The sequence below is a fragment of the Lissotriton vulgaris genome, chromosome 5 (genome assembly GCF_964263255.1).
Source record: "Lissotriton vulgaris chromosome 5, aLisVul1.2, whole genome shotgun sequence".
Classification (NCBI taxonomy): Eukaryota; Metazoa; Chordata; class Amphibia; order Caudata; family Salamandridae; genus Lissotriton; species Lissotriton vulgaris.
In genome coordinates, this window is record NC_141693.1 from 377,101,612 (window position 1) to 377,129,416 (window position 27,805).

The following is a 27,805-nucleotide window of genomic DNA, read 5'->3' on the forward strand; positions in this document are numbered from 1 at the left end:
TCTTCTTGATTGAGACCTGTGCCTTATTCACGGAGGTAAGCAAAACCAAAGGGGATGATGGACGGAGAGTTGAATATTGCAAGCACTCACCCCCAGTCAACTGATCTGGGTTTAATCCATCATCATTCTGTAGCTCACTCCGCCACCAAAGTACAGACATAGCCATATGTAAATCAGTCTGACCCTATGCCTCATGGGAACAGTCCAGCCCAAACTGCCACGGAGGTAAATGTGGCTAAGAATTTGCTCAGCTCTTTGATGAACTGGTCCCTGAAGAGCCCACCCTAAGCTGCCGCGCAAGCCTTGGAGGAAGCCAGGTCCCCCAATTTGGGGTCTACCTCCAGAAGACGTGAGTGATGGCTCTCGGTTGAGATAGCACAATTAGCATTGTCAAGAAAAACGACAGCGTGCTGCGCCCAAATAGAGATACGCTCTGGGGAAAGGGGAGTGCCAGACACCTTGGCCTCTTCCGCCAGTTCCAGACTCTTTGTAAGAGGGCAGATATATCTAAAAATTTATCCTGGCAACATTTCCAGTAACTGTCGATGCCCTTTTTTGGGTCCCTAATACATTCTAGGATCTATTTCCAGAGTTACCCCCACTTTACCCGGGAGGGTTGGGCAACAACATTCCACCCGTAGACATGTTCTAACCTCCTTTTCCAGGGGTTTACGTAGGCATCCTGCCAAAAACGTAGAGACGTAATTGGTAGAGACCCACACTGCTGAGCGGGGGGTGTAACAGGTCTTCAGGGACCAACATGTCAGAAGGATCTTCTGGGTCGGTCGCTAGACCCTCAAGGGTTGGTACTAGGGTGGGATGCCACGGCCTGGATGGGCCGGCCTCATCATTTGAGTCACCCAGGGACTCGTCTTTCTCTGCGTCAAGGCTCTGTGGGGGAGATACATCTTCCACGTCTAATAGGGTGTTATGCACCCCTGCATCTGTCTGGGACAAGAAAGCCTTCTTCAGGTGTTCAAAGTCTCCCCAGGTCTATTTCCAAGTGTACCTTACGCTAAGCGGGTGCGCCTCATGGGATTCATAAATGTTGGGAGGGACTGGAAAATCTGGCAGACGTAGGCACCCTCCATAATGCGGCGCTCAAAGGACCTCATGCTACTGCCTGATGAATGGAAGTGTCTACCGCTTCGCAAAATTCATCATCCAGGGGCAGGACCTGTAGAGATTCTTCCTCTGCATATTCATCTTCCATGGTAGCAGAGGGTAAAGCTAATAAGCTTAGGCAAAGACAACAGGTAAAAAAGGCTCAGAGCCAGTAATTAAGAAGCCCTTTTCTAAGGGTTAAAGGTTTATGGCAGCCCAATGCTTGCCTTCCAGGGCACAATGACTTCTAATCGCACTGGACACGCGTGTCTATTGGCAGCCTGAGGCTTGTGATTTGCCATGTGACCCCTCCTAATTAGTATATTTTTTTATAATTACAAATGGTCGTGTCCCCAGGGCCTCATCTCTGGGGCCAAAATCGGCCAAGGGTGGCCATGCGGCCTCCGTCCTTTTTTAAATGAAAACATGTAAAAAAGGATCAGGTCCCCGGGATGGGATCCCCGGAGCCCAAAATGGTCCAGGGAAGGGGGACACCCCTTCCTAAAGAATATATTTGAAAAAAAGTCACAACTCGCAGGAGACCTCACCCCTTTTTCCACTACTCTACAACTGCACCTCCTGGCGCACTCCTGGTTGGGGATGGAGTCCCCTTGGCTGCTGAGGGTCCTTAGGGACCAAGAAGACATCCTATTACCTCCAGTAAGCCCCACACAACAGGATTGCTGAGAGGTGATCAGAGGCCATGCCATCACTTTCTCCACCAGTCTGCAAACACACCTCTTGGCACACTGCTGGTGGGGGATGACATCCCCTTGTCTCCTGAGGGCCTCAGGATAAAAGTGAACTTCTTCCCCCAAGCAGCAGTGCATCCAGGGGCATGTTTGCAGAGTGGTGGAGAAAGGGGGTGTGGCCTCTGACCACCTTTCAGCAATCCAGCTGTGTGGGCCTTACTGGAGGTAATAGGAGGGCTAGTTAGCCCCCAAGGACACTCAAGAGCCCTGGGGACTTTATCCTCCAAATAGTAGTGCACCAAGAGGCGTGTTTACAGAGTGGAGGAGAAAGAGGGAGTGGCTGCCGAAAACCTCTCAGCAAACCATCAATCAATCAGGGATTAATGAAGCGTGCTACTCACCCGAGAGGGTCTCAAGGCTTTGGGGGACGGGGGTAGATCATACAGCTGTGTCTTACCCAAAGAGCCAGGTCTAGAAGGCATGCAGAGTGGAGGAACGTCTGATGCTGCGTGAGATTTCGTTCCAGGTCTTTGCTGCGATGTAGGAGTGTGCTCTGCCATCCATTCTGGCTATACTAATGGTTTGAGCATAAAGTCCACTTTACTCCAGAGTGACCTTGGGGGCTAAGAAGCCCTCCTGGTACCTCCTGTAAGTCGTACAAAGTGGGATTCCTGAGAACTTGTAGGAGGCCTAGCTCCTTTCTCCACCACTGTGCTAACGCAGCTGCTAGTTAAAAAAAACTTAGCAATTCACTGAAAAACAAAGGTTACAGGGATGTTATAGTTAGCAAATAGAATTTTAAACACCTTAGGAATTCACTGAAATAAACCAAAGGTTAAAGAGACGTTATAGTTAGGCTGACATTTCCCTTGTACAAAACCATAGAAATTCAGCAGTTATAGTTAGCTGAGCTAACTATAACTTGCACACCTGGAATGCACTGCTTATGACCTCACATATCACATCAACCATGACATGGTCAGTGACATCACTGATGACATCTCAAATGACATAATTGAATACATCATCCGGTGAAAGACTGTGGAAACCAGAATACGCTGAGTGGATATGCCCTGTGGGCCGGACTTGAACGCAGAACAAGTGCGAGTAATTTCATGCCCCAATTCCTCCAGACCAAAAAACGAAAACGAGCACCAATATTGCCACCTAATTTCTACAAGGGTCTTGGGATGTCCACTCGACCTACTGAACTGAACAGTAAATCTCTGGAAGATCTTTTAGTCCAGAATAAATCACTTATTTTTAATCACAAAATTTTTTCAGAACATAAATTGGAACAAATTCACATAATTGAAAACATTGCTTACTTCACTCCATATTTACTCACAACAACAATTCTTGCATTCAAAACTCTCACTCACTCAATCATACAATCTAAACAATACATACATAAACTTTACATCAGTTGGTACAAAATTATTATTTACAGTTCTAATTACACAAAAACCAGCATAGGAAAAACTTTTCAATTTTAAGCACTTTTCTGTTTAAACACAACAGTCCTAATGCTGTATGAGGAAGGTCTACGTGTTTCGATAACCCTTTGTTTAAGGGAAATCTCATCAGGACCACGTAGCTGTACAATGGAAAAACAGGCATAAGTCAATCTTGTAGAAGACCAACCCTGTGTCACTTCTAGATCAAGGAGGGAACCTAATCCTACCTCGAAGGTGCTCGATTTCTTTGAGTTGGGGCGCTGAAAACAGACACAAAAACAAACTTTGCTTAGTGTCTATGGTCACTTCTATTTACAAGTGCATCTAAAAAACTTCTCCAAACAAAACCAAAAGTACTCACATACGTCGTTTTCAGGCAGCCTATGGCTCAAAAGAAGTGAACTTCTGTGTGATAGAACGTTATATGTCAGTGGGGGCATGAAGTCACGCTTGTGTATAGACAGTCTGCAATAATTGAGGGGAGGGACGGCTTCTTACTTGCATTAAGGCGCGTTCCAAAGATCCAACCTGTTTGATGAAGGATGGCGGGCGGAGTTTCTCGCCTGTCAAAAGCAAGGGCACTGTTGTTAGGATCCAGTCCGCAAGTTGTGTTCAATGTACAACTCCAATTCGCCTTTGTGGGAGGAATAACCTGCGTTGCTCGATAATTGTGGCAATTCGTGTTTTCACGCCAACTGTCTCCGTGTCTCTTTTCGGAAGACTGGCGTCGTCGTTCCCATGATGCAGTTTTACGTTCTCTTCCTTCCTGGTTCAAGCAGTTCTGGGAATTGTAGTTAGACAGCGAATGACCGTCACTGATAATGGAATCAAAGTGGGTTTCTGAGGAGTATCGTCCCTGACAGTGAATTCAAAATGGCTCCTTTGAAAATGGGGAAAACGTCGAAAACGTTTTATGAGCATGTGTGTTATCTAATTAAAAGGCTGTTGGTTTTGGGATCAGGGTGTCGCTAGCACAGCGACCCTGCGTGGGCCAAGGCCTCGGCCTGGGAGGTGGGACTTGCACTCACAAAGGTCATATTCCTATTCTCGAGAGCATCAGTGGGTGTGTCTATAGCCGATATATTTCTGACATTTCATTTAACCCATCAATGGCTGTATTGAATTTGACAATTAGCGTAGCTTCATTCCGCTATAGTTTTTCTTCGATGTCTCCACCTCGAGGGTCCTTCTCAATTTTCGCGATTACAGACCATTTTAAGTCATTCAAAGTGTGATTGTAAGTTTGCCAATGATTCACCAATGGTGCAGTAGTCACATTGTTTTTGATTCGCGATTTATGCTGGCTGATTCGGCATCTAACCTCTTGGTTAGTCTTCCCAATATACAGTTGATCACATGGGCATTTTATGCCATAGATAACATCGTGATCTGCAATTGGAAAATTTTTCATGTTTCCAAGACACCTGTCTGTGCTGGAAGAGTGTCCCTTCTTCTGTGCTCGCGCAGCAAACGCATGAACTACACTTATGGTGCCCTTGTATAGGTGGCAACCCCAAAAGTGAGCACACTGTTGGATGTTTTTTCGTTATTGCTGCTCGTACTAAGTGATTTACAAAAAGGGGGTGGTGATGAACAGATGCCAGAAACCGGTCCCCGGGAGCTTGTTTCCTTCCCAGTGTAAGAATTGGCTTTTGTAGTTTGGTTTGCCCTGTTCCCATCACGCACTGGGACAGGAACAGACTAATTTGCATACAGCCAGGTTCTGAAACTGGGATGGTGCAGTGAGCTAAAAAACGGTGTTGGATCTAGCCCTGATCTCTTGACTGGGTGAGAGCTTTCTGCTTAATTCAGAGACTCTGTCCCTCACCACCCCTTGTAGTAAATATTTTTGTCCACCCTAAGCGTGGAAGGGTATTCTCAGATGTGAGACCCTTGCTCATTGCACCATCAGGATTCAAGCAAACCGGGCCGAAGACGGCTGTAATGCCAGAAACCGGTCCCCGGGAGCTTGTTTCCTTCCCAGTGTAAGAATTGGCTTTTGTAGTTTGGTTTGCCCTGTTCCCATCATGCACTGGGACAGGAACAGACTAATTTGCATACAGCCAGGTTCTGAAACTGGGATGGTGCAGTGAGCTAAAAAACGGTGTTGGATCTAGCCCTGATCTCTTGACTGGGTGAGAGCTTTCTGCTTAATTCAGAGACTCTGTCCCTCACCACCCCTTGTAGTAAATATTTTTGTCCACCCTAAGCGTGGAAGGGTATTCTCAGATGTGAGACCCTTGCTCATTGCACCATCAGGATTCAAGCAAACCGGGCCGAAGACGGCTGTAATGCCAGAAACCGGTCCCCGGGAGCTTGTTTCCTTCCCAGTGTAAGAATTGGCTTTTGTAGTTTGGTTTGCCCTGTTCCCATCATGCACTGGGACAGGAACAGACTAATTTGCATACAGCCAGGTTCTGAAACTGGGATGGTGCAGTGAGCTAAAAAACGGTGTTGGATCTAGCCCTGATCTCTTGACTGGGTGAGAGCTTTCTGCTTAATTCAGAGACTCTGTCCCTCACCACCCCTTGTAGTAAATATTTTTGTCCACCCTAAGCGTGGAAGGGTATTCTCAGATGTGAGACCCTTGCTCATTGCACCATCAGGATTCAAGCAAACCGGGCCGAAGACGGCTGTAATGCCAGAAACCGGTCCCCGGGAGCTTGTTTCCTTCCCAGTGTAAGAATTGGCTTTTGTAGTTTGGTTTGCCCTGTTCCCATCATGCACTGGGACAGGAACAGACTAATTTGCATACAGCCAGGTTCTGAAACTGGGATGGTGCAGTGAGCTAAAAAACGGTGTTGGATCTAGCCCTGATCTCTTGACTGGGTGAGAGCTTTCTGCTTAATTCAGAGACTCTGTCCCTCACCACCCCTTGTAGTAAATATTTTTGTCCACCCTAAGCGTGGAAGGGTATTCTCAGATGTGAGACCCTTGCTCATTGCACCATCAGGATTCAAGCAAACCGGGCCGAAGACGGCTGTAATGCCAGAAACCGGTCCCCGGGAGCTTGTTTCCTTCCCAGTGTAAGAATTGGCTTTTGTAGTTTGGTTTGCCCTGTTCCCATCATGCACTGGGACAGGAACAGACTAATTTGCATACAGCCAGGTTCTGAAACTGGGATGGTGCAGTGAGCTAAAAAACGGTGTTGGATCTAGCCCTGATCTCTTGACTGGGTGAGAGCTTTCTGCTTAATTCAGAGACTCTGTCCCTCACCACCCCTTGTAGTAAATATTTTTGTCCACCCTAAGCGTGGAAGGGTATTCTCAGATGTGAGACCCTTGCTCATTGCACCATCAGGATTCAAGCAAACCGGGCCGAAGACGGCTGTAATGCCAGAAACCGGTCCCCGGGAGCTTGTTTCCTTCCCAGTGTAAGAATTGGCTTTTGTAGTTTGGTTTGCCCTGTTCCCATCATGCACTGGGACAGGAACAGACTAATTTGCATACAGCCAGGTTCTGAAACTGGGATGGTGCAGTGAGCTAAAAAACGGTGTTGGATCTAGCCCTGATCTCTTGACTGGGTGAGAGCTTTCTGCTTAATTCAGAGACTCTGTCCCTCACCACCCCTTGTAGTAAATATTTTTGTCCACCCTAAGCGTGGAAGGGTATTCTCAGATGTGAGACCCTTGCTCATTGCACCATCAGGATTCAAGCAAACCGGGCCGAAGACGGCTGTAATGCCAGAAACCGGTCCCCGGGAGCTTGTTTCCTTCCCAGTGTAAGAATTGGCTTTTGTAGTTTGGTTTGCCCTGTTCCCATCATGCACTGGGACAGGAACAGACTAATTTGCATACAGCCAGGTTCTGAAACTGGGATGGTGCAGTGAGCTAAAAAACGGTGTTGGATCTAGCCCTGATCTCTTGACTGGGTGAGAGCTTTCTGCTTAATTCAGAGACTCTGTCCCTCACCACCCCTTGTAGTAAATATTTTTGTCCACCCTAAGCGTGGAAGGGTATTCTCAGATGTGAGACCCTTGCTCATTGCACCATCAGGATTCAAGCAAACCGGGCCGAAGACGGCTGTAATGCCAGAAACCGGTCCCCGGGAGCTTGTTTCCTTCCCAGTGTAAGAATTGGCTTTTGTAGTTTGGTTTGCCCTGTTCCCATCATGCACTGGGACAGGAACAGACTAATTTGCATACAGCCAGGTTCTGAAACTGGGATGGTGCAGTGAGCTAAAAAACGGTGTTGGATCTAGCCCTGATCTCTTGACTGGGTGAGAGCTTTCTGCTTAATTCAGAGACTCTGTCCCTCACCACCCCTTGTAGTAAATATTTTTGTCCACCCTAAGCGTGGAAGGGTATTCTCAGATGTGAGACCCTTGCTCATTGCACCATCAGGATTCAAGCAAACCGGGCCGAAGACGGCTGTAATGCCAGAAACCGGTCCCCGGGAGCTTGTTTCCTTCCCAGTGTAAGAATTGGCTTTTGTAGTTTGGTTTGCCCTGTTCCCATCATGCACTGGGACAGGAACAGACTAATTTGCATACAGCAAGGTTCTGAATCTGGGATGGTGCAGTGAGCTAAAAAACGGTGTTGGATCTAGCCCTGATCTCTTGACTGGGTGAGAGCTTTCTGCTTAATTCAGAGACTCTGTCCCTCACCACCCCTTGTAATAAATATTTTTGTCCACCCTAAGCGTGGAAGGGTATTCTCAGATGTGAGACCCTTGCTCATTGCACCATCAGGATTCAAGCAAACCGGGCCGAAGACGGCTGTAATGCCAGAAACCGGTCCCCGGGAGCTTGTTTCCTTCCCAGTGTAAGAATTGGCTTTTGTAGTTTGGTTTGCCCTGTTCCCATCATGCACTGGGACAGGAACAGACTAATTTGCATACAGCCAGGTTCTGAAACTGGGATGGTGCAGTGAGCTAAAAAACGGTGTTGGATCTAGCCCTGATCTCTTGACTGGGTGAGAGCTTTCTGCTTAATTCAGAGACTCTGTCCCTCACCACCCCTTGTAGTAAATATTTTTGTCCACCCTAAGCGTGGAAGGGTATTCTCAGATGTGAGACCCTTGCTCATTGCACCATCAGGATTCAAGCAAACCGGGCCGCAGACGGCTGTAATGCCAGAAACCGGTCCCCGGGAGCTTGTTTCCTTCCCAGTGTAAGAATTGGCTTTTGTAGTTTGGTTTGCCCTGTTCCCATCATGCACTGGGACAGGAACAGACTAATTTGCATACAGCCAGGTTCTGAAACTGGGATGGTGCAGTGAGCTAAAAAACAGTGTTGGATCTATCCCTGATCTCTTGACTGGGTGAGAGCTTTCTGCTTAATTCAGAGACTCTGTCCCTCACCACCCCTTGTAGTAAATATTTTTGTCCACCCTAAGCGTGGAAGGGTATTCTCAGATGTGAGACCCTTGCTCATTGCACCATCAGGATTCAAGCAAACCGGGCCGAAGACGGCAGTAATGCCAGAAACCGGTCCCCGGGAGCTTGTTTCCTTCCCAGTGTAAGAATTGGCTTTTGTAGTTTGGTTTGCCCTGTTCCCATCATGCACTGGGACAGGAACAGACTAATTTGCATACAGCCAGGTTCTGAAACTGGGATGGTGCAGTGAGCTAAAAAACGGTGTTGGATCTAGCCCTGATCTCTTGACTGGGTGAGAGCTTTCTGCTTAATTCAGAGACTCTGTCCCTCACCACCCCTTGTAGTAAATATTTTTGTCCACCCTAAGCGTGGAAGGGTATTCTCAGATGTGAGACCCTTGCTCATTGCACCATCAGGATTCAAGCAAACCGGGCCGAAGACGGCTGTAATGCCAGAAACCGGTCCCCGGGAGCTTGTTTCCTTCCCAGTGTAAGAATTGGCTTTTGTAGTTTGGTTTGCCCTGTTCCCATCATGCACTGGGACAGGAACAGACTAATTTGCATACAGCAAGGTTCTGAATCTGGGATGGTGCAGTGAGCTAAAAAACGGTGTTGGATCTAGCCCTGATCTCTTGACTGGGTGAGAGCTTTCTGCTTAATTCAGAGACTCTGTCCCTCACCACCCCTTGTAATAAATATTTTTGTCCACCCTAAGCGTGGAAGGGTATTCTCAGATGTGAGACCCTTGCTCATTGCACCATCAGGATTCAAGCAAACCGGGCCGAAGACGGCTGTAATGCCAGAAACCGGTCCCCGGGAGCTTGTTTCCTTCCCAGTGTAAGAATTGGCTTTTGTAGTTTGGTTTGCCCTGTTCCCATCATGCACTGGGACAGGAACAGACTAATTTGCATACAGCCAGGTTCTGAAACTGGGATGGTGCAGTGAGCTAAAAAACGGTGTTGGATCTAGCCCTGATCTCTTGACTGGGTGAGAGCTTTCTGCTTAATTCAGAGACTCTGTCCCTCACCACCCCTTGTAGTAAATATTTTTGTCCACCCTAAGCGTGGAAGGGTATTCTCAGATGTGAGACCCTTGCTCATTGCACCATCAGGATTCAAGCAAACCGGGCCGAAGACGGCTGTAATGCCAGAAACCGGTCCCCGGGAGCTTGTTTCCTTCCCAGGGTAAGAATTGGCTTTTGTAGTTTGGTTTGCCCTGTTCCCATCATGCACTGGGACAGGAACAGACTAATTTGCATACAGCCAGGTTCTGAAACTGGGATGGTGCAGTGAGCTAAAAAACGGTGTTGGATCTAGCCCTGATCTCTTGACTGGGTGAGAGCTTTCTGCTTAATTCAGAGACTCTGTCCCTCACCACCCCTGTAGTAAATATTTTTGTCCACCCTAAGCGTGGAAGGGTATTCTCAGATGTGAGACCCTTGCTCATTGCACCATCAGGATTCAAGCAAACCGGGCCGAAGACGGCTGTAATGCCAGAAACCGGTCCCCGGGAGCTTGTTTCCTTCCCAGTGTAAGAATTGGCTTTTGTAGTTTGGTTTGCCCTGTTCCCATCATGCACTGGGACAGGAACAGACTAATTTGCATACAGCCAGGTTCTGAAACTGGGATGGTGCAGTGAGCTAAAAAACGGTGTTGGATCTAGCCCTGATCTCTTGACTGGGTGAGAGCTTTCTGCTTAATTCAGAGACTCTGTCCCTCACCACCCCTTGTAGTAAATATTTTTGTCCCCCCTGCTCGTACTAAGTGGTTAGCCACACTTTGATCTTTTTTGAAGGCGAACAACGTTTTTTCTTTGAGAGATTTGTCAAAGTTTTCAACTAAATGCCAATTTTGTAGTATGGTTTTCTTCAACTGATTTGAATTTGCGCAAAATATTGAGGCACATACCACTCTTTTGAGTGATGGTTTTTCTCTTTTTTCCAGGAGAGTATCTCTGGGAACCTACCAGGCTCTCTTCATTGTTCTTTTGAGCAGTTTTTTCGGGTAGCCTCTGGCTAGTAGATTCTCCATGAGGTTGTTCGCATGAAACATGTACTCATCTTTAAAATGGCAATTTCTTTTGATCCAGAGGTATTGCCCGAACGGCAGGTCCTCTAGAGCCATTCCTATTATTAAGGGCAAGAGGACGCCCACAACGAGTTGGGGAACTTAATGGCAGACTGAATCTAACTGTGTACGCGAAGCTGTTGAAATGCTGCCCTGTAAATAAAAGAATGCAGACACACCGTGTGTGGTACCTTCAATTATGGGAACCTTCGATTGGTATATATATATATATATATATATATATATATATATGTATGTATATATATTTTATCCATAAGTAAATATGTACATTGTAAAGCAGACCTTTAAGAATAGATTTATATTTTTAAACTATAAGCAGTATATATTTGTGCAAATAAATGCTGATATCTATATGCATATATTCAAAATATACATGTTTACATACACAGACATAAGCTGTACATTTGTGTTTTGAGTATAGTAGCAATGTAGGAAAGAGTCAACTCTTGAGTATGCTTTGGCGCAAAGAATTCCACAGTTTGGCTGCTTGCACAGAGAAAGATGTACCACCCATGTGTGCATATATGGATGCATTCTTTATTTATAAATGTATTTATTGCATTGGGAGGCAGCCACATTCATAAAACTGGGCCAATTTGTTACAGCTTTTTTGGCTGAATGAGATGCACGTGTAATACCCTTCTGTGAACACATATAGGTGTTATGAGCAGAGGGATGTTCCAAGTGGTCCTACGCTTAACATTCTTACTTCCTCTCTCCTTCTCAATCTTGATTAAAGTGTCATTAATTTACAGTGACAGAACTTGTTTATCATAACCGTTACACTGACTGCTTCAAAAGTATTCTTATTCTTGTTCAATAGCATTTGCTGCGGCAGGGTCGTACAGCAGTTCAGGTGTCTCATGAACTCGAGGTCATTACCACAGAATACGAGCAGGATACCATGCTTATGAGTGGTGACGTTGCTAGACATGGCACTGTTAAACCAATTGGAGTCAGCACTATTGTGAAAGGCCGGCTTCATCTGCGCTTGGGAAATGTTGGTAAGAGATAATACTTTTAATACTGTATTTTTCTGGTAGATTGCTGCTAAATATATATAAAATATTCCCTAAAAAAACAAAGGTGAAAGTGATGTTCTAGTTAGGTGAATATGTCAGTGACAACATAAATGTTTTGAACAAATCAAAACATATAAATTTGTCAGTTATAGTTAGTAGAGCTAACTAGAACGTGCAACCCCATCATGCATTGCTTATTATATCACTCTTCACATGTGTACAGCGTGTTCCACACCACTTGTGTGGAACATGCTGTACACAAGCCCTCAGCTGTCACCAGCACACAGACGCACTCTTCAATACAAAGATTTATAGATTTATTTACCCCTACACACCTATGATGCATTAGGAGTGCATGTATTTTAAAAACACTTACTGGACACAGGTTGTATGTAATTAGGCAGAGAAGTAATATCTGCCTTCTCTATGTAAACTATAAAATAAAATAGCGCACTTGTTGGATGATGTCTTCAGTGGTTATCTATGATGTCATCAATGATGTCACTTGAAATTTCAGTGATTTCATAAACAATGTCATAGAACAAGTCATGAGTGATGTAATATATGCGGTCATAAGCAGCGCATGTAAGGGGTGCAAGTTTTAGTTAGCTCTACTAACTATAACTGGTGAATTTCTGTGTTTGTTTAAGTTTAAAATGTTAATGTTATCACCGACATATTCACCTAATTATAACTTTACTTTAACCTTTGTTTTTCAGTAAAATTTCGAAATTGTTTTAAAAACAAAAACATGATTTTTTTTTCACACCTAACCATAACGTTACAACAGCCCTTGTTTTTTCCACTGAATTTCTAGTTTTTCTTTTTAACATAAAGTAATATTGTATCACCATACGTAAATTCAGCCCCCACTGCGGCTAGGCTTTGCAGAAACTCCGCACAGGCAGCCAACCCCACACTGCGCACAGCCTTTGATCGTGCATGGCTTGTACACAGCAGGGGGTTGGTAACAGGGCCTGGCCTTTTGCCAGCCCACCCGAAGGCAGCCTACACCCCGCCACAGGCAGTCAACCCCACACTACGCACAGCCTTTGATCGTGCATGGCTTGATGTTAGATGCATGACCTGTGTTCCTGCCAGGCCCTGCTCCCAACTCCCCGCGGTCAGCCTATCCCTTGCAGGCAGCCAACCTCACGCAGGCAGCCAACCCCACGCTGCACTCTACCTTTCACCGTGCGCAGCAGAGGTTTAATCACAGGGCATGGCCTATCACTAAGCCCTGTGGCCAAACTCACAACAGATTGCCAACCCCACAATGAGCACAGCCATTACCATGCGTAGCGTAGGGTTGACCTTCGGAAACCCCACACCCTGGGGCCAAAACATATATGTTAACGGGAGGGGGCATGCAGCCCCCCTTCCTCGCCCTTAATTGGACCACATCCCCTAGAGCTAAATACAATAATAAATGGGAGGGGACTGCATGGTACTCCTCCCTGACCCTAATTGGGCCTTGGGATCACATTTCCTGGGGCCAATAAGTGTCATTATTGTATTTATTTTTTAGAGAGGAACCCATCCAACAAGGATGTGTGTGTTTGTATATATTTGTGTATGTGTATATATATATACATTTATATATGTATGTGTGTCTATATATACAAATATATATATATATATATATATATATATATATATATATATATATATATATATATATATATACCAGAACCTTATGTATTTTAGAAGGGAGGGGGCCACGTGGCCCGCTTCCCAGAGCCTCATTAGGCCGTGAGTACCCCATCCTCCATGGCTCTATTATTTTTAAAGGGGAGTGGGCTGCACGGATCCTCTCCTGAAGCCTCATTAGGCCCTGGGGACCCAATCAAAAAGGGATATAAATAATATATACATGTGGGTGTATGTATATATCTGATAGAGACTTCTAGCTGCAGATTCCTTACCTTTGAATTTCCCAGGCGTCATGCTGGATCCAGAAAGAAAGAATTTCCTAGGCATCTGGCTGGATCCGGAAACATTTGCTGGGTATTACCCCTTGCGTGCGCCATTGGGTGGCTCTATTCAGCACCATGTGACGTTGTCGACGTCGTTCGAGTCTGTTATGATGTCAAAGTACCTATATAAGTGACACCCAGGCGCGCAGATGTCAGTTCTTTTCTTTCCGCACCAATTAAGAGCCGATCTGGGAAGAGTTACCCCTCTGTCGCTTTTTGACAGTCTTTTTCTCAACGTTATGTCAGCTTCTGTATTCTAGGAAGACAGGGTTTAAGCCGTGCTGGCTCTGTCCCCGCACAATGTCGGTCACCAATCCCCACCTTGTATGCATATGGTGTCTCGAACATGACCATGATCCTAAGTCATGCTCGGACTGTCGTGCCATGGCTCCCAAGACCTTGAGGGAGCGGACTTTAAAACTCTTTGCGGCCCGACAACCAATACAGTCAAGCGAGACTCCTCTGAGGCCCCGTCCCGATCAAGGAAGAGGAGGTCGCAGGACAGCTCCCGGTGCGCAAAGTCCCGTTTATCCCACTTGAGGTCGTCGGAACACTCTGGAAAGAGGCATAAGAATGTTGTCCGTCTACAAAGGAGGTAAGGAGCACCGATAGATTAGACATGGTTCTGTGGAGCCGGAGCCAGGGTCGACATTGGACCTCCCCCCTTTTCCGGGAGCCAACCCTAGCTCAGATTAAAAAGTTTTAACAAGGCCATGCGCCGCAGATTTGAGTGCGCCAACCCCTCTTGTGAGCCTTCGGGCCTCTCAGGGTCGGGAGGGGCCCCATCGAGTTTGACGCCATCGGCTCCTGCCACAGCACCGGTGGGGCCTCAGGGATTTAATCCCGGATCTAGATCGATGTTAGTTGTTCCACTGTGTCCTCCTACGGCATCGAACCCGAAGTCGGTGCCTGCGGTGTTGCCGGTGCCCATTGGCGGTGTTAGCCCCAACCTCATCCCAACGAAACGAAGCCAGAACAACGTCGCTTGACGCCGATTCTGATGTTGACCTTGCAGAGCAGTTGGACTGGCATGGGGAACTTGTGGAGGCCGTGGACTGAGCACTTCTCCAGATACCGGCATGCTCTCCCCGCCAACTGTGGCTACGAGGGAGGTGGCAACTTATGTCATGGTGGTTAAGAGGGCTTTTGAGGTCCTTGGACTAGAGCTGGCCTCAGTGGCGGTCAGGACTAATCTCCTGACCGAATTGCTTTAGCCTGGGGCTTCCACCTCAGAACCCCTTTTGCCATTTAATGAAGCACTCCTGATGTCCTTCCAGGCTTCTGGTCCAAGCCTAGCATAGGGGCTACTGTGAATAGGGCAATTTGCCGCCAACATCACCCAGATCCATGTGACCCAAAGTTCTTCAGCCAACACCCCACCCCAGACAGTTTGGTGATGCAGGCCTCTACCTCCCAGGCTGCGTTCCTTTCCACCCCTCCTGATAGGGAATCCAAGAGGCTGGATTAATTTGGGAAGAAAATGTTTTCTTCTTCCAGCCTGGCAATGCGGTTGGTGAATACTGCATGCATATTGGGCTGTTTCTCCCACTCCCTTTGGGCGACAGTTGCTCAAGTAGTGCCACAAGTCCCAGAGGAGGACCGGGCTGTGCTCTCTCAAGCTCTTAAGAACGGGAGAGATGTAGCAAAATTCACCATCAGGTGTGGCCTTGATACTACAGATCTGCTGAGCAGATTGATTTGCACAACAGTGGCCTTGAGTCGCCATGCCTGGCTTAGGACAACTGGCTTGTCGGGGGATGTCCAGGCAAATTTTCTGGATATGTCCTTTGATGGGACCCACCTTTTTGGGGAAGCGGCAGATTCGGCTCTAGTGAGGTTCGAGGACTCTCAAGAAATGGCCAGATCCTTGGGCCTCTCTACTACTCTTCATAGCCAGTCTACCTTTTGCTTCTTTCATGGCAATGGAAGGGATTTCCAACCACGTAAGCCCTATCCTAGCCACCGTCCGGCGCAGGCTTCAAAGCTGTGCGGGATGTGGATGTGGTTCATTCCGGCCTAGGAATAGAAGCCAAAAGTCGCCTGCCACCCTGCCCTCAGCAGCCGCAGCCACGAAGCACTCCTAGTCTGACTCTGCAAGACCACACCACTCCAGTTGGCGAAAGAATCCATCATCATCTCCCCCACTGGAGGCCCATAACATCGGACAAGTTGGTCTTGCAGATCATTCAGGAAGGATATTCTCTTCCTTTTCTGTCCTCCTCCCATTCTGCCAAATCAGGAATGGCTGACAGAGGATCATTTAAAATTGCTTCAGAAGGAAGTTAGTTCTCTTGGCCAAGGGAGCTATAGAAAGGGTCTTGGTTTCAGAAATAGACAGTGGCTGTTACTTCCACTACTTCCTGATTCAGAAGAAGAAGGGGCTACGGCCTATTTTAGATCTTCGGACCGTCAATCTCTTCCTCAAGAAAAAGAAATTCAAGATGTTCACTCTCACTCAGGTCTTGTCTGCCCTAGACCATGGTGACTGGATGGTAGTGTTGGACCTGCAGGATGTGTATTTTCAAATCCCCCTTCTGCCAGGCCACAGGTGTTACCTGCCGTTCAAGGTAGGTCGCAAGCACTTTCAGTTTATCGTGCTCCCCTTTGGCCTAACCAGCGCCCCTCAGGTGTTCACCAAGGTGATGGCGGTGGTCGCAGCTCATCTGTGCAGGTTAGGGGTGTCAATCTTCCCATACCTCGACGACTGGCTGTTTAAGGCGTCCTCGCCCTAGACTGTCGCCTCCCACCTTCAGACTACGGCGAACCACCTGCATTCGCTGGGGTTCTCTATAAACATGCCAGAGTCATACCCGACTTCGTCTCAGATGCTTCCATTCACTGGAGCTGTTCTGGACACAGTGCGGTTTTGGGTCAATCCTCCCGAGCAGCAAGGCCAGGATATTCATGCTATGATACCGATATTTCAGCCTCTATCCTGGATTTTAATGGGGTTGACTCTAAAGTCGTTGGGCCTCATGCATCCTGTTAGTAAAGCATTCCAGCTGGCATATGTTGGTTCTGCAGGGGGTATTGAAGTTCCAGTGAGCACAGCATCAGGGAAATCCCACCGATGTGGTTCAGATATCAGAGTGGACTGCAAAAGATCTGCAGTCATGTTTGACGAACCGTGATTGGGTCAACGGCAGACTCCTCTCCCTTCCCCATCCAGATCTCACAGTTGTGACAGATGCGTAACTTCTGGGATGGGGCTGCCATCTGGGAGAGGTGGAGATCAGGGGACACTGGGCTTCAGCGGAGTCGGGCTCCATATAAATGTGTTGAAGCTCTGAACGATTTGGTTGGCATTGAAGGCATTTTTTGCCTTTGTCAAGGTGTAGTTAGTGCAGGTGTTCATGGACAACAGCACCGCTATGTGGTACTGCAAAAAGCAAGGTGAGGAGGGGTCGTGGACCCTTGGTTGAGAGGCCTTGCTCCTGATAGATACATCTGCCAGTGGATTCCTCACCTTGTGAATATCCACTTGCGTCAGCAACATTCGGAAATTCTTTTGTAGCTACGCGCCGATGTGGACGACGTCATAGAGGCACGGCATCGCACGCGACTCCGCTGACGTCACCGACACTACAATACGCCCACGCCGGCGTGATGACATCAGTTCCCTTTTTTCCGCATCGTCGACGCTAACGGTTTCGGGGAATCTCAGTAGCTACCTAGTGACTTTGTTGCCTTTATCTTTGCTTTTCTGCTTCTTTGTTTCAACACGATGTCGACAAAGAAGACCGACTTCTAACCATGCAGGGAATGTGGAAAAATTATGTCCATCACGGACCCGCACGAAGACTGCATATGGTGCTTAAGATCTGACCATGATGTGGATGGATGTTCGTCTTGTCGGAAGATAAACACGAAGGCCCTGCGGGAAAGAGAGACCAAACTTCTGGTGGCGAAGCTGAAGGGTGACAAGGGAAGAAAATCTTCGAGATCTCGTTCGAGAAGGGCGAGGTCGAGGTCGAAGTCAAGATCCAGATCTCGAGAGGAGTCGACTTCGAAGTCCGCTTCAGACTATGCTTTGAAGTCGAGGAGGAGACATAAGAAGAGACATGAGTCCCAACGTCATTCTGGTAATGAGTCGCACTCGAGGTCGAGGTCACCGAAGAAGGTTAGTTCCAAGGTGGTCACACTGGATGTCTCGGATCAGGAAGGTGAGGCTTCGCCTTCGGAGTCGCAAGCTCAGTCGCTGACTCGGGTTTCGAATCCGTCTCCGGCGCCGCCCCCAGCCCGAGAGGAGGAAGAAGTGCATGTGGATGAGGATTCTGCGCCTGTTGAAGAGCCGAATCCAAACCCTCCTCAAGACCAGCCTGAGGGTCTTCAGCCACCTTTTCCAGCCCCAGGCCAGGACCCATCAGCGTTTTTAAACGCAATGTATTGTGTCTTTTCAAGGGCGTGGTACCCCTCTGGCGCACCTTCGGGTCCTATGGGTCCTCTGGCCTTCAATTTAGGAGTCCCCCACTCCTATGCTCCAGCTCCATTCATGCCGGCTCCGACGCCGCAATGGCAATACCCGGCTCCGCCGAGGTCGTCGATGCCTGTACCGGCGTCGCCTGCTCCAGGTCGACCTCGAGGGCAACCCACTGGACCATCGGATTCGATACCGACGTCGGTTCCGACTCAGTCGGAGTCGTTGGTGGATCCAGCGGCGAGGCGTGTTAAGGAGAGGTTCAGGAGGGAGGCACAGCGCCTTATGGAGGAGCAGAGATATATAGAGTCACATCCTGATATGGAGAAAGGTGAGCTGGAGGATGACTGCTTTGAGGATCTAGCTGATGCTAGTTGCCTGGATTTTTCTCCGGAGTGGAAGTTACCATCCAGTTCTGATGCACCTTCAAAGGACGTCCAGCCTTATCATGTTGTGATGAGGAAGGCAGCGGAACTTCTGCAATTGAGTTTGCCAACAGTGGAGTTTAAGTCCAATCTTCTTACAGAAGTTTTACATTCGCCCCGCTCGGTGGTGGAACCAATGCTTCCGTTTATTGAGGCCTTAACGGAGCCTATTATGGAGGTATGGAAAAAGCCTCTAACAGCACCGGCAGTTTCCAAGAGTGTGGCGAGAAGGTACAGGGTTGCGCCTGAAGACCCTGCTTTTCTGACGTCTCATCCTTCACCTGAGAGTCTGGTCATACAAGCAGCCTGTTATAAAAAAGACTGTGAGTGCGTTTCCTCAAGTGCCTGGTGATAAGGATGCCAAGAAGCAAGATCAGGTGGCTAAAAAGACCTTCTCCTCTGCGAGTATGGCGTTGAAGTCAACTAATGCCACTTGCCTTATGGGGAGGTATGTACATGCCCTTATGGATACTATGCGTTCTTTGGCTCCTAAGATCCCTGATGACAACAGGAAGGATTTTAAGTAGGTGTTATCTGACGCACAGGCAACGGCACGTCAAGTGATACAAAGCGGATTGGACACTGCAGACTCGGTGGCAGGTATCATGGGCACTGCAGTTGCCACAAGGAGATCGGCTTGGCTGAAAACTTCAGACTTTTCAGCAGATGTTCAAGCTGCTTTGCTGGATCTGCTGTTCGATGGATCTGGTCTCTTTGGCAAAAAGGCTGATACAGCCTTAGAAAGATTTAAGGACAGTAGGGCTACTGCCAAATCTTTAGGGCTTCAAGTCAGAGGTTCTACAGCCAAGAGGTTCAGAGGCTTTGGACGCTCTTCATTTCGCAACTATAGGCAAGGTCAGCAGCAGCAGCAGCAGCAGCAGCAGCAGCAGCACCAGAATAAAATGTACAAGGCATATAGGGGAAGACAAAGGGCTCGACCTCGAGGTCGTCAAGCCTCTTCCTCCTCTACCTCCTCCAACCCCCCCAGCCTCAGAAAAGCAGCCCTAGATCCGCCATTCAGGATCATGTGGGTCCGGTGGGGGGTCGGCTTACCTACTTTCTACGGGATTGGGATTCGGTTACATCAGATCATTGGGTTCTCAATCTCGTAGAAAATGGGTATGCCCTTCCCTTTCGGGAATTCCCTCCCAATTACCCTCCTTGCCAAGGTTTTTGCATGGAGGAACATCTGTTACTTCTACAGGAGGAAGTGCAGACACTATTAAGAAAGGGTGCGATAGAGGTGGTCCCAGAGCAGGAAAGGGGTCAGGGATGCTACTCCCGGTATTTTCTGATACCCAAACAGGATGGCAGGCTTCGTCCAATCTTGGATCTCAGGATCTTGAATCTCTATCTGAAACCAGAGAAATTAGAGTTGCTCACCCTGGCACAGGTTCTTCAAGTGCTGCTGGAAGAAGACTGGATGGTGTCGCTCGACTTGCAGGATGCGTATTTCCACATCCCAATCCTGAAGTCGCACAGGAAGTATCTCCATTTTATGGTGGGATCGTAACACTATCAGTTTACGGTCCTTCCTTTTGGAATTACTACTGCGCCTCGAGTCTTCACTAAGGTGATGGCAGTGGTGGCAGCACATCTCAGAAGGTCGGGGATTCCAGTATTCCCCTATTTGGACGACTGGCTGATCAAAGCAGAGTCGTCAGAGAAAGTGCTCCAGCATCTGCAGGAGGCAACTCAGTTGTTGTACCAGTTGGGTTTTTCAATAAATGTACCCAAGTCTCACCTGGTGCCCTCCCAGCGCAACCTGTTCATAGGTGCTGTACTGGACACAACTGTATGTTGTGCATTCCCTCCACCTCAAAGGATTCGCGACATACAGGAAATGATTCCTTCATTCTACAATGGAGCGGTCGTTCCAGTCCTGAAGGTCCTTCGCCTGCTCGGTCTGATGGCTTCTTGCATTCTGTTGGTCAACCATGCACGCTGGCACATGAGGGCGCTCCAGTGGTGCCTCCGCAGGTAGTGGTATCAACACAACAGAGATCTCAGGGAGTCGGTGAGGATCTCCAGAGAAACTGCGGCGGATCTGTCTTGGTGGAGTGTGGAAGGCAATCTGTCTCAGGGAAAGCCTTTTCATCAACCTCCTGCGGTGGCCACAGTGATAACGGATGCATCCACTCTAGGGTGGGGTGCTCATCTGGGGGATCTGGAGGTCTAGGGTCTTGGGTCTCCAGAGGAAAGGTTGCTTCACATCAACCTTCTGGAATTGCGGGCGATAAGTTTGGCGCTCAAGGCCTTCCTCCCTTCCCTTCGCGGTCTGTCGGTACAAGTCCTGACGGACAACACGACCGCAATGTGGTACATCAACAAGCAGGGAGGAGTAGGGTCGCTGTGTCTCTGCAGGGAGGCTCTGCGCCTCTGGTCCTGGGTTCAGGACCATCAGATTTGTCTGATGGCAAATCATCTGGCCGGAGTTCTGAACGTGCGAGCAGACAGTCTCAGTCGGCAGTTCTCGGCCGACCACGAGTGAAGGTTTCACCCAGAGGTGGTTAGTCACATCTTTCGGACGTGGGGGACTCCTCAGGTGGACCTGTTCGCCACTCGCAAGAATGCTCACTGCCCGTCATTCTGCAGTCTCCAGTATCCGATGCAAGGAGCCTTGGGGGACGCGTTTCAGTTGAGTTGGGGAAGTCAACTCCTTTACGCGTTTCCTCCCATACCTTTGATTCCTCCGATTCTGAGGAAGATTCGCCAAGACCGGGCCCAAGTTATTCAGGTCGCCCCGGATTGGCCCAGAAGGGTGTGGTACACGGATCTTCTCCACCTCTCCTCTCGCCCGCCGCTCAGTCTCCCGTTCAGGGCAGATCTCCTCTCTCAAAAGGAAGGGCAGGTTCCACACCCCCACCTCCAGACATTACACCTTCATGCCTGGAGATTGAACGGGGCAACCTGAATTCCTTTTCTCTCCCACACGATATGGTGGATGTCATATTATCGGCTAGGTGTGACTCCACTAAATCCATTTATTCTTATAGATGGTCTAAATTTGTCTCTTGGTGTGGGGAGAAGTCTGTTGACCCTTTGAAAGCCCATTTATCTGATATACTACAGTTTGCTCTTTCTTTGGCGCAGCAAGGGTTTACTGATGCTACGGTAAAGGGTTATCTTTCGGCATTGTCGGCATTTCTCTTTTTGCCGGACCAGCCGTCTCTTTTCAAATCTCCTGTGGTTTTGAGGTTTTTAAAGGGCCTCACAAATAAGTTCCCTCCGACTCCTTTTATTGTACCTCAATTGGATTTAAATCTTGTCTTAACATACTTGATGGGTTCTCCCTTCGAACCCTTGCACAAGTGTCCCATGAGGCTTTTGTCTTTTAAGACAGTCTTCCTGGTTGCGATTACCTCGGCAAGGAGGGTAGGTGAGCTTCAAGCTCTTAGTTCCAAGCCCCCATTCTTGACCATTCATGCTGAACGAATGGTTCTCGGGACCAGGGCTGCTTTTCTCCCTAAGGTGGTGACTCCCTTCCACCTAGGTCAATCCATTACCCTTCCTACCTTTTATCCTCCCCCTCACCCTTCCAAGGAGAAGGAGAGACTACACCGTCTGGACCCCAAGAGGGCGGTGAGTTTTTATCTTGATAGAACTAAAGACTATCCAATAGATGACCAGCTCTTCGTTGGGTTTGCTGGCTGTAAGAAAGGAAGAGCGGTACATAAGAGGACTCTTTCAAGATGGATCATCCTCTGTATAAAGATCTGCTACTCTTTGGCCGGTAAGGATCCTCCAGAGGGTATAAGAGCTCACTCTACTAGAGCTAAGTCTTCGACATCTGCACTTTCAAGAGGTGTGCCGGTTGAGGACATTTGTAGAGCGGCGACTTGGGCCTCCCTCCACCCTTTCGCAAAGCATTAATGCTTGGACACTGAGGTGAGGAGGGACGGCCACTTTGCACGCTCTGTCCTCCAGGATTTTCTGGTGTAGAAGAGTGGACACCCTCCTCCGGAAGTGGGGACTGCTGTGGGACTCTATTCACAAGGTGAGGAATCCACTGGCAGATGTATCTATCAGAAGAACAAGTTACTTACCTTCTGTAACGCTTTTTCTGGTAGATACAGTATCTGCCTGTGTATTCCTCACTGACCCACCCGCCTCCCCGTTGTCCACTCTTCTATACCAGAGTTACTGTAATGTATTTACTTTATTGTCAAGGAGTTGTTTATTTCAAATGTTTAATTGCATTTGCTTCACACTGTGTGTGTTACCTTGATACTTGTACTGCGTATACTATGTATATGTTTACTGTCATTGGTCCATCCTTGTGCCTCAAAGGCACAGAAAAAATGGCGGAACTGATGTCATCACGCTGGCGTGGGCCTATTGTTGTGTCGGTGACGTCAGCGGAGTCGCGTGCGATGGCGTGCCTCTATGACGTCGTCCACGTCCACGTCGGCGCGAAACTACAAAAGAATTTCCGAATGTTGCTGATGCAAGGGGATATTCACAAGGTGAGGAATCTACAGGCAGGTACTGTATCTACCATAAAAAGCGTTACCGAAGGTAAGTAACTTGTTCGTCATCGGACATGGGTGGAACCCTGGTGGTTCAAAACCTGGCAGGTTCTCTGAACGCCAGGGGGTACAAACTCAGCCGTCAATGCCTAGCAGATCACGAATAGCGTCTCCAGTCGGGGTGGCACAAGGTTGCTTTCAGCAGTGGAGAGAACCTTGGTTAGATTTGTTTGCCTTAGAAGAGACATGCAGAGTGTCAGCAGTACTGCGTGCTGGAGTTTCCAATGCAGCTATCGCTCAGTGACACTTTATCGTGAGTGGAGCTCAGGCCTGCTCTACGCCTTTCCACCCATACCCCTCCTTCCCAGGTTTCTGAATATCAGGAGCGACTGGTATCCAGAGCTTCTAAAAATTAGCACAGATCCTCCGATCAGGTTGACCCTTCGGGAGGATCTTCTGCCGCAGCAGCAGTAGGGGAGGGTCCTTGACCCATACCTGTCAACTCTGCGCTTCCATGTGTAGAAATTTAGTGGCAGCAGTTGATAGCTTTTAACCTTCCTCCCGAAGTATGCAACGTTATTTTGACGGCCAGGAGGCCCTACACTAAGATGGTATACGCCTGCGGTTGGCAGAAATTTCTATTCTGCTGTACAGAAAGGTCTATTGACCCTCTTTCTTCTTCTCTTTCTACTGTTCTTTTGTTCATTCTGTAGTAGGGGATCTCTGTGTATAGTCATAATCTAGTGAATAGTCCCGCCCATGTGCGTGGACCCCGGCAATCAAAAATAATCTCTTAAGTTGTCAAAATAATGCAGAAACTGCAAAGACACTTAAGAGAGAATTTAAAGACAAATAATGCAGCCTATATCCACAGGCTACACTGTCTAGTACTTCAACTAGAAAATTCCACCAAAAAACACCACACACAACACAGCCTGCCAGTTTGTACCATAGAGAAACTTGCCTCCCCCAGTCAAAGACTCTGGAATGATAGAGAGGAAGGTAGGGACAGACAAGCCCCATAGGCTGCCATTATGTGGCTTAAATAGGATACTGTGCCTTTAAGAGAACTTTCCAGAACTTCTCCCAGTATCCCAGAATGCATAGCAGGTCCCTCTAGTAGGGCTCTGCTTGGGGTACTCTCAAAGGTTACCTTTCTGCCCTGTCTTTTTTGTGGCTGCCAGACCAGCCCTTTAAGTCTTCTATTGTACATAGATTTCTAAAAAGGCTGGCTTACTTGTTCCCACCCACACCCTTTGTTATGCCACAGTGGGACCTTACTTAGGTCCACACCTACCTGATTTGTTCTCCCTTTGAGTTTTTACACAATTGCCCCCTCTGGCTGTTGACCATCAATACCGCCTTCGCCTGGTGATTACATCTGCCCTAAGGGTAAGTGAGTTGCAGGCATTCTCTTTCTCGCCTCCCTATCTGATATCTTTTCTAGACAAAGCTTTCTTTTTGCCGAAAGTTGTGACCCCATTCTGTCTGGGTGAATCCATCACACTGCCCGCATTCTAAGGAAGAGTAGCGTTTCCACCGACTGGACACGAAAAGAGCGTTGTTGTTCTACCTTGACCGCACTAAAGAGTTCCGGGTGGATGACCAACTCTTTGTTGGGTACATAGGAGTTAAGAAGGTAAGGGCAGTGCAGAAAAGGACAATCTCTCACTGGGTCATTCTCTGCACTAAGATCTGCTATGCCCAGGCTAAGAAGCAACCCCCTGAGGGATTAAGGGCCCATTCCATGAGGGGAAAGGCTGCGACTTCGGCCTTGGCTCGGGGTGTCCCAGTTCTAGACATCTGTCAGGCATCATTGCAGGACTTCCTAGTTTGAGGTCTTGTACCGCAACCCACCACCTGGATGGTAAGGCTTGGGTATCTAATTCAAAGTTCAGGAATTTGCAGCTAGAAGTCTCTATCAGATGAACAAGTTACTTACCTTTCATAATGCATTATCTGGGAGGGACTCTATCCAGCTGCAGATACCTTACAGCCCCACCAATGCCTCCCCGCTGTGCAGACTAATGTTGTAGAGTTAGGGTTACTCCCATGTTTAGGGCCCTATTTTTGACATGACTGCATCAGTGACTTCATGGGTCTGCGCGTCTGGCGTGTAAAAAGTGAAAAGTACTGACATCCGTGCGCCTGTGTGGTACCTATATAGGTACCTCAACGGCATTACTGATTCTAACGATGCCGCCGATATCACGCAGAACCGAATAGAGCCACACGATGGCGCGCGCAAGGGGTATTGCTCAGCAAAAGGTTCCAGATGCCAGCTTGATACCTGGGAAATTCAAAGGTAAGAAATCTGTACCTAGATAGAGTCTCTACCAGATAATGAGCAACGGAAGGTAAGTAACTTGTTCATATATGACAAAAGACACTTTACCACACACCACTTCACTCGCCACACGCCACGCCACTCCCCTCGCAACATGCCACTCCACGCCACTCTATACCTGGCCACTCTGACTCTTCTCTCAACTTTACTCGACGCCAGCCCACTCTACAACATTTTACTCCCCTTTATGCCCCTCCACTCTACCCACTTAAAAACGACATGACACTCCACTCAACGACACGCCATTCCACCCTGCACCACTCAACTCTATGCCACTCCACTGTACTCCACTCCACTCTAATGCACTCTCTGACATGCCACTCTGTGACATGCCACCCCACTCTGACACCCGTCTCCACTCTGACACTGCTTTCCAGCCTACAAAAATCAACACCACTCCACTCTGACATTCCACTTCACTCTATGACACGCTACTCCAATCTAGGCCACTCCAGTCTAGGCCACTCCAATCTACACCACACCACTGTACAATACGCCACTCCACTCTGACATGACTGTCTACTCTACTGTATGGCACGCAAATCAACTGTACTCTACTCCACTCCACTGTACTCCACTCCGCTCTACAACACTCCACCTTATGTCACTGTACAACACGTCACTGCTCTCTGACATGCCACTCTACTGTACGGCACTGTCCGAAGATGACTAATACAGGTCACATTTGCTAAATATTCGCTACACAAAAAAGTGGAAAACCATGACATTTATGACCAATATTCTTAAAAATTTAACAACTGAAATACTTCTGTTTTTGCTATCTGATGCTGTAATGTCCATTTATTAAAGTAACATCTAATATTTGGACTGATAAGTGCACACTCACTCCTCAAACCAATAATAACTATATAAATTCCAATGTACTTTAAATATTTGAACAACAATTGTTTTCATATAACGGGTGTTATTCTAGGTAAATATTTTATAATCTTATGTCATTATGGTTTCATAAAGTTTGTATGTTATATTACAGGTCATGTTTGTGAGCAGAAATTTAAAAGATCTGATTCGCTACCACCATCACGATCTCGTATTGTCTCTGCCCATGACGGCACTAGTGGGTTCCATGGAGGTAGTTTGTATTCCTATAATGCCAATAGTGGTAGGTATAAATATGTTTTCTTTATTATCTTTTATTTTAACGCCCTGTTATTTTTAAATGTTTTATGTAAAACAGTATAACAAATATGTGAGAAAGATGTACATGCACATGTACATGTAATTAAAACAAACAAACAAAATAGAATAGCAAGGAAACACCATATTAGTTTAAAGTTTCAATAGAAATTGTTTTGAATTGTTAAGCGGATAAATATTGGCCTTTATAGATGTTAATGAAAAGGGGTTTCCTCTAAGTCACCTGCTAGACATCTGCCCCACGTGGTATCCACACTCTGTGGTAATTAGCGAGCCCCCATTCATAAGGATTGAGCCCACAACCTGATGAATGATGCGTCAAAGTGCCAAGGAGCTCCTTTCTTTGACAGATGGCATGTCCTCACTAACCAGTCAGGGCATCTCAACCTCACTTGATTTACATTGCATTTGATTTGAGATTTGGGGTATTAGTTGTAGGCCTAATCTTATAAGATGGAACATTTAATATTACCAGGTTACTCTGCTGTTCTTGCTATTTAGGGATAGATATATTACACCAGAAGTACTTCCCACCAATGGCTACTCTCTGGCTGTCCCTTTTCCTTTAGCACCTCCCTGTTTCATATTGACCAAAGTACAGCTGCAACAAACACTATCTAGCCTGACATTGTACTAATCTTTTGAGTGCTAACGTTTCAATAGAAGGGGGCGCTAGATGGCGCGCGACCAAGAAGGCCGCACACCAGTAAGGGTCCTGCCAGGTCGGGCGGAATAATATTCATAATCCCTATCCTGAGATTCATACAAGGCCATTGCAGCATTGTAAAAACTACAGGAGCTGTCACTGATGCCAGCATTGTGATTCTTTTGTGATGGGAGCAGCCTGCTGAGGAGCGGAGACTGGAGAGATCTGGCGCCGAGAGCGGGGTTGGACGTCTGGAGTCGAGAGGCGACGACAACATTCAGGAAAGTCCGCGGCCGGGCGGACAACCGCGGGCCCGACTCTCGAGATAGCAGCGGTGCGGAGTATAACTGAATTGCGACGCTGCAACTTTTGGGATGTAGTGTTGCTACATACCTCCGAGGTGAGCGGTTGCGGGGCAGGATAGTGGCGTGAGCATACAGCCACCGCTGAGGCTAATGACGGCCTGTGAGTAGGACGTTGTGCCTTAGGGGGGAAAATACCAAAGATCTTGAAGTAAAAATGACGCTAGTCCCGGTAACAGGCAGGTACGGCAAAGTGTGCGCTGCCCGGGAGCGGATGATGATGAATGCGGGATCCTCCACACAGAACCAATGTGAGCTGTCCCACAGTGAACAGGGCCACACTAACGTGCTAATCAACGCGCCCTTGCTACTAATGCGGCCGAGAGGAATA

The 27,805-nt window shown here is 47.7% G+C and overlaps 1 protein-coding gene across 1 annotated transcript in view; it reads left to right on the plus strand.

The window, feature by feature from the left end:
* Nucleotides 1–27,805, plus strand: part of NPHP4 (nephrocystin 4) — a 1,007,060-nt gene that overhangs the window by 631,697 nt on the left and 347,558 nt on the right. The window contains exons 18-19 of the mRNA XM_086921734.1: nt 11,476–11,656; nt 26,303–26,431. Coding sequence (XP_086777860.1) covers nt 11,476–11,656; nt 26,303–26,431 — 310 coding nt within the window. The remainder of the gene's footprint in view (nt 1–11,475; nt 11,657–26,302; nt 26,432–27,805) is intronic.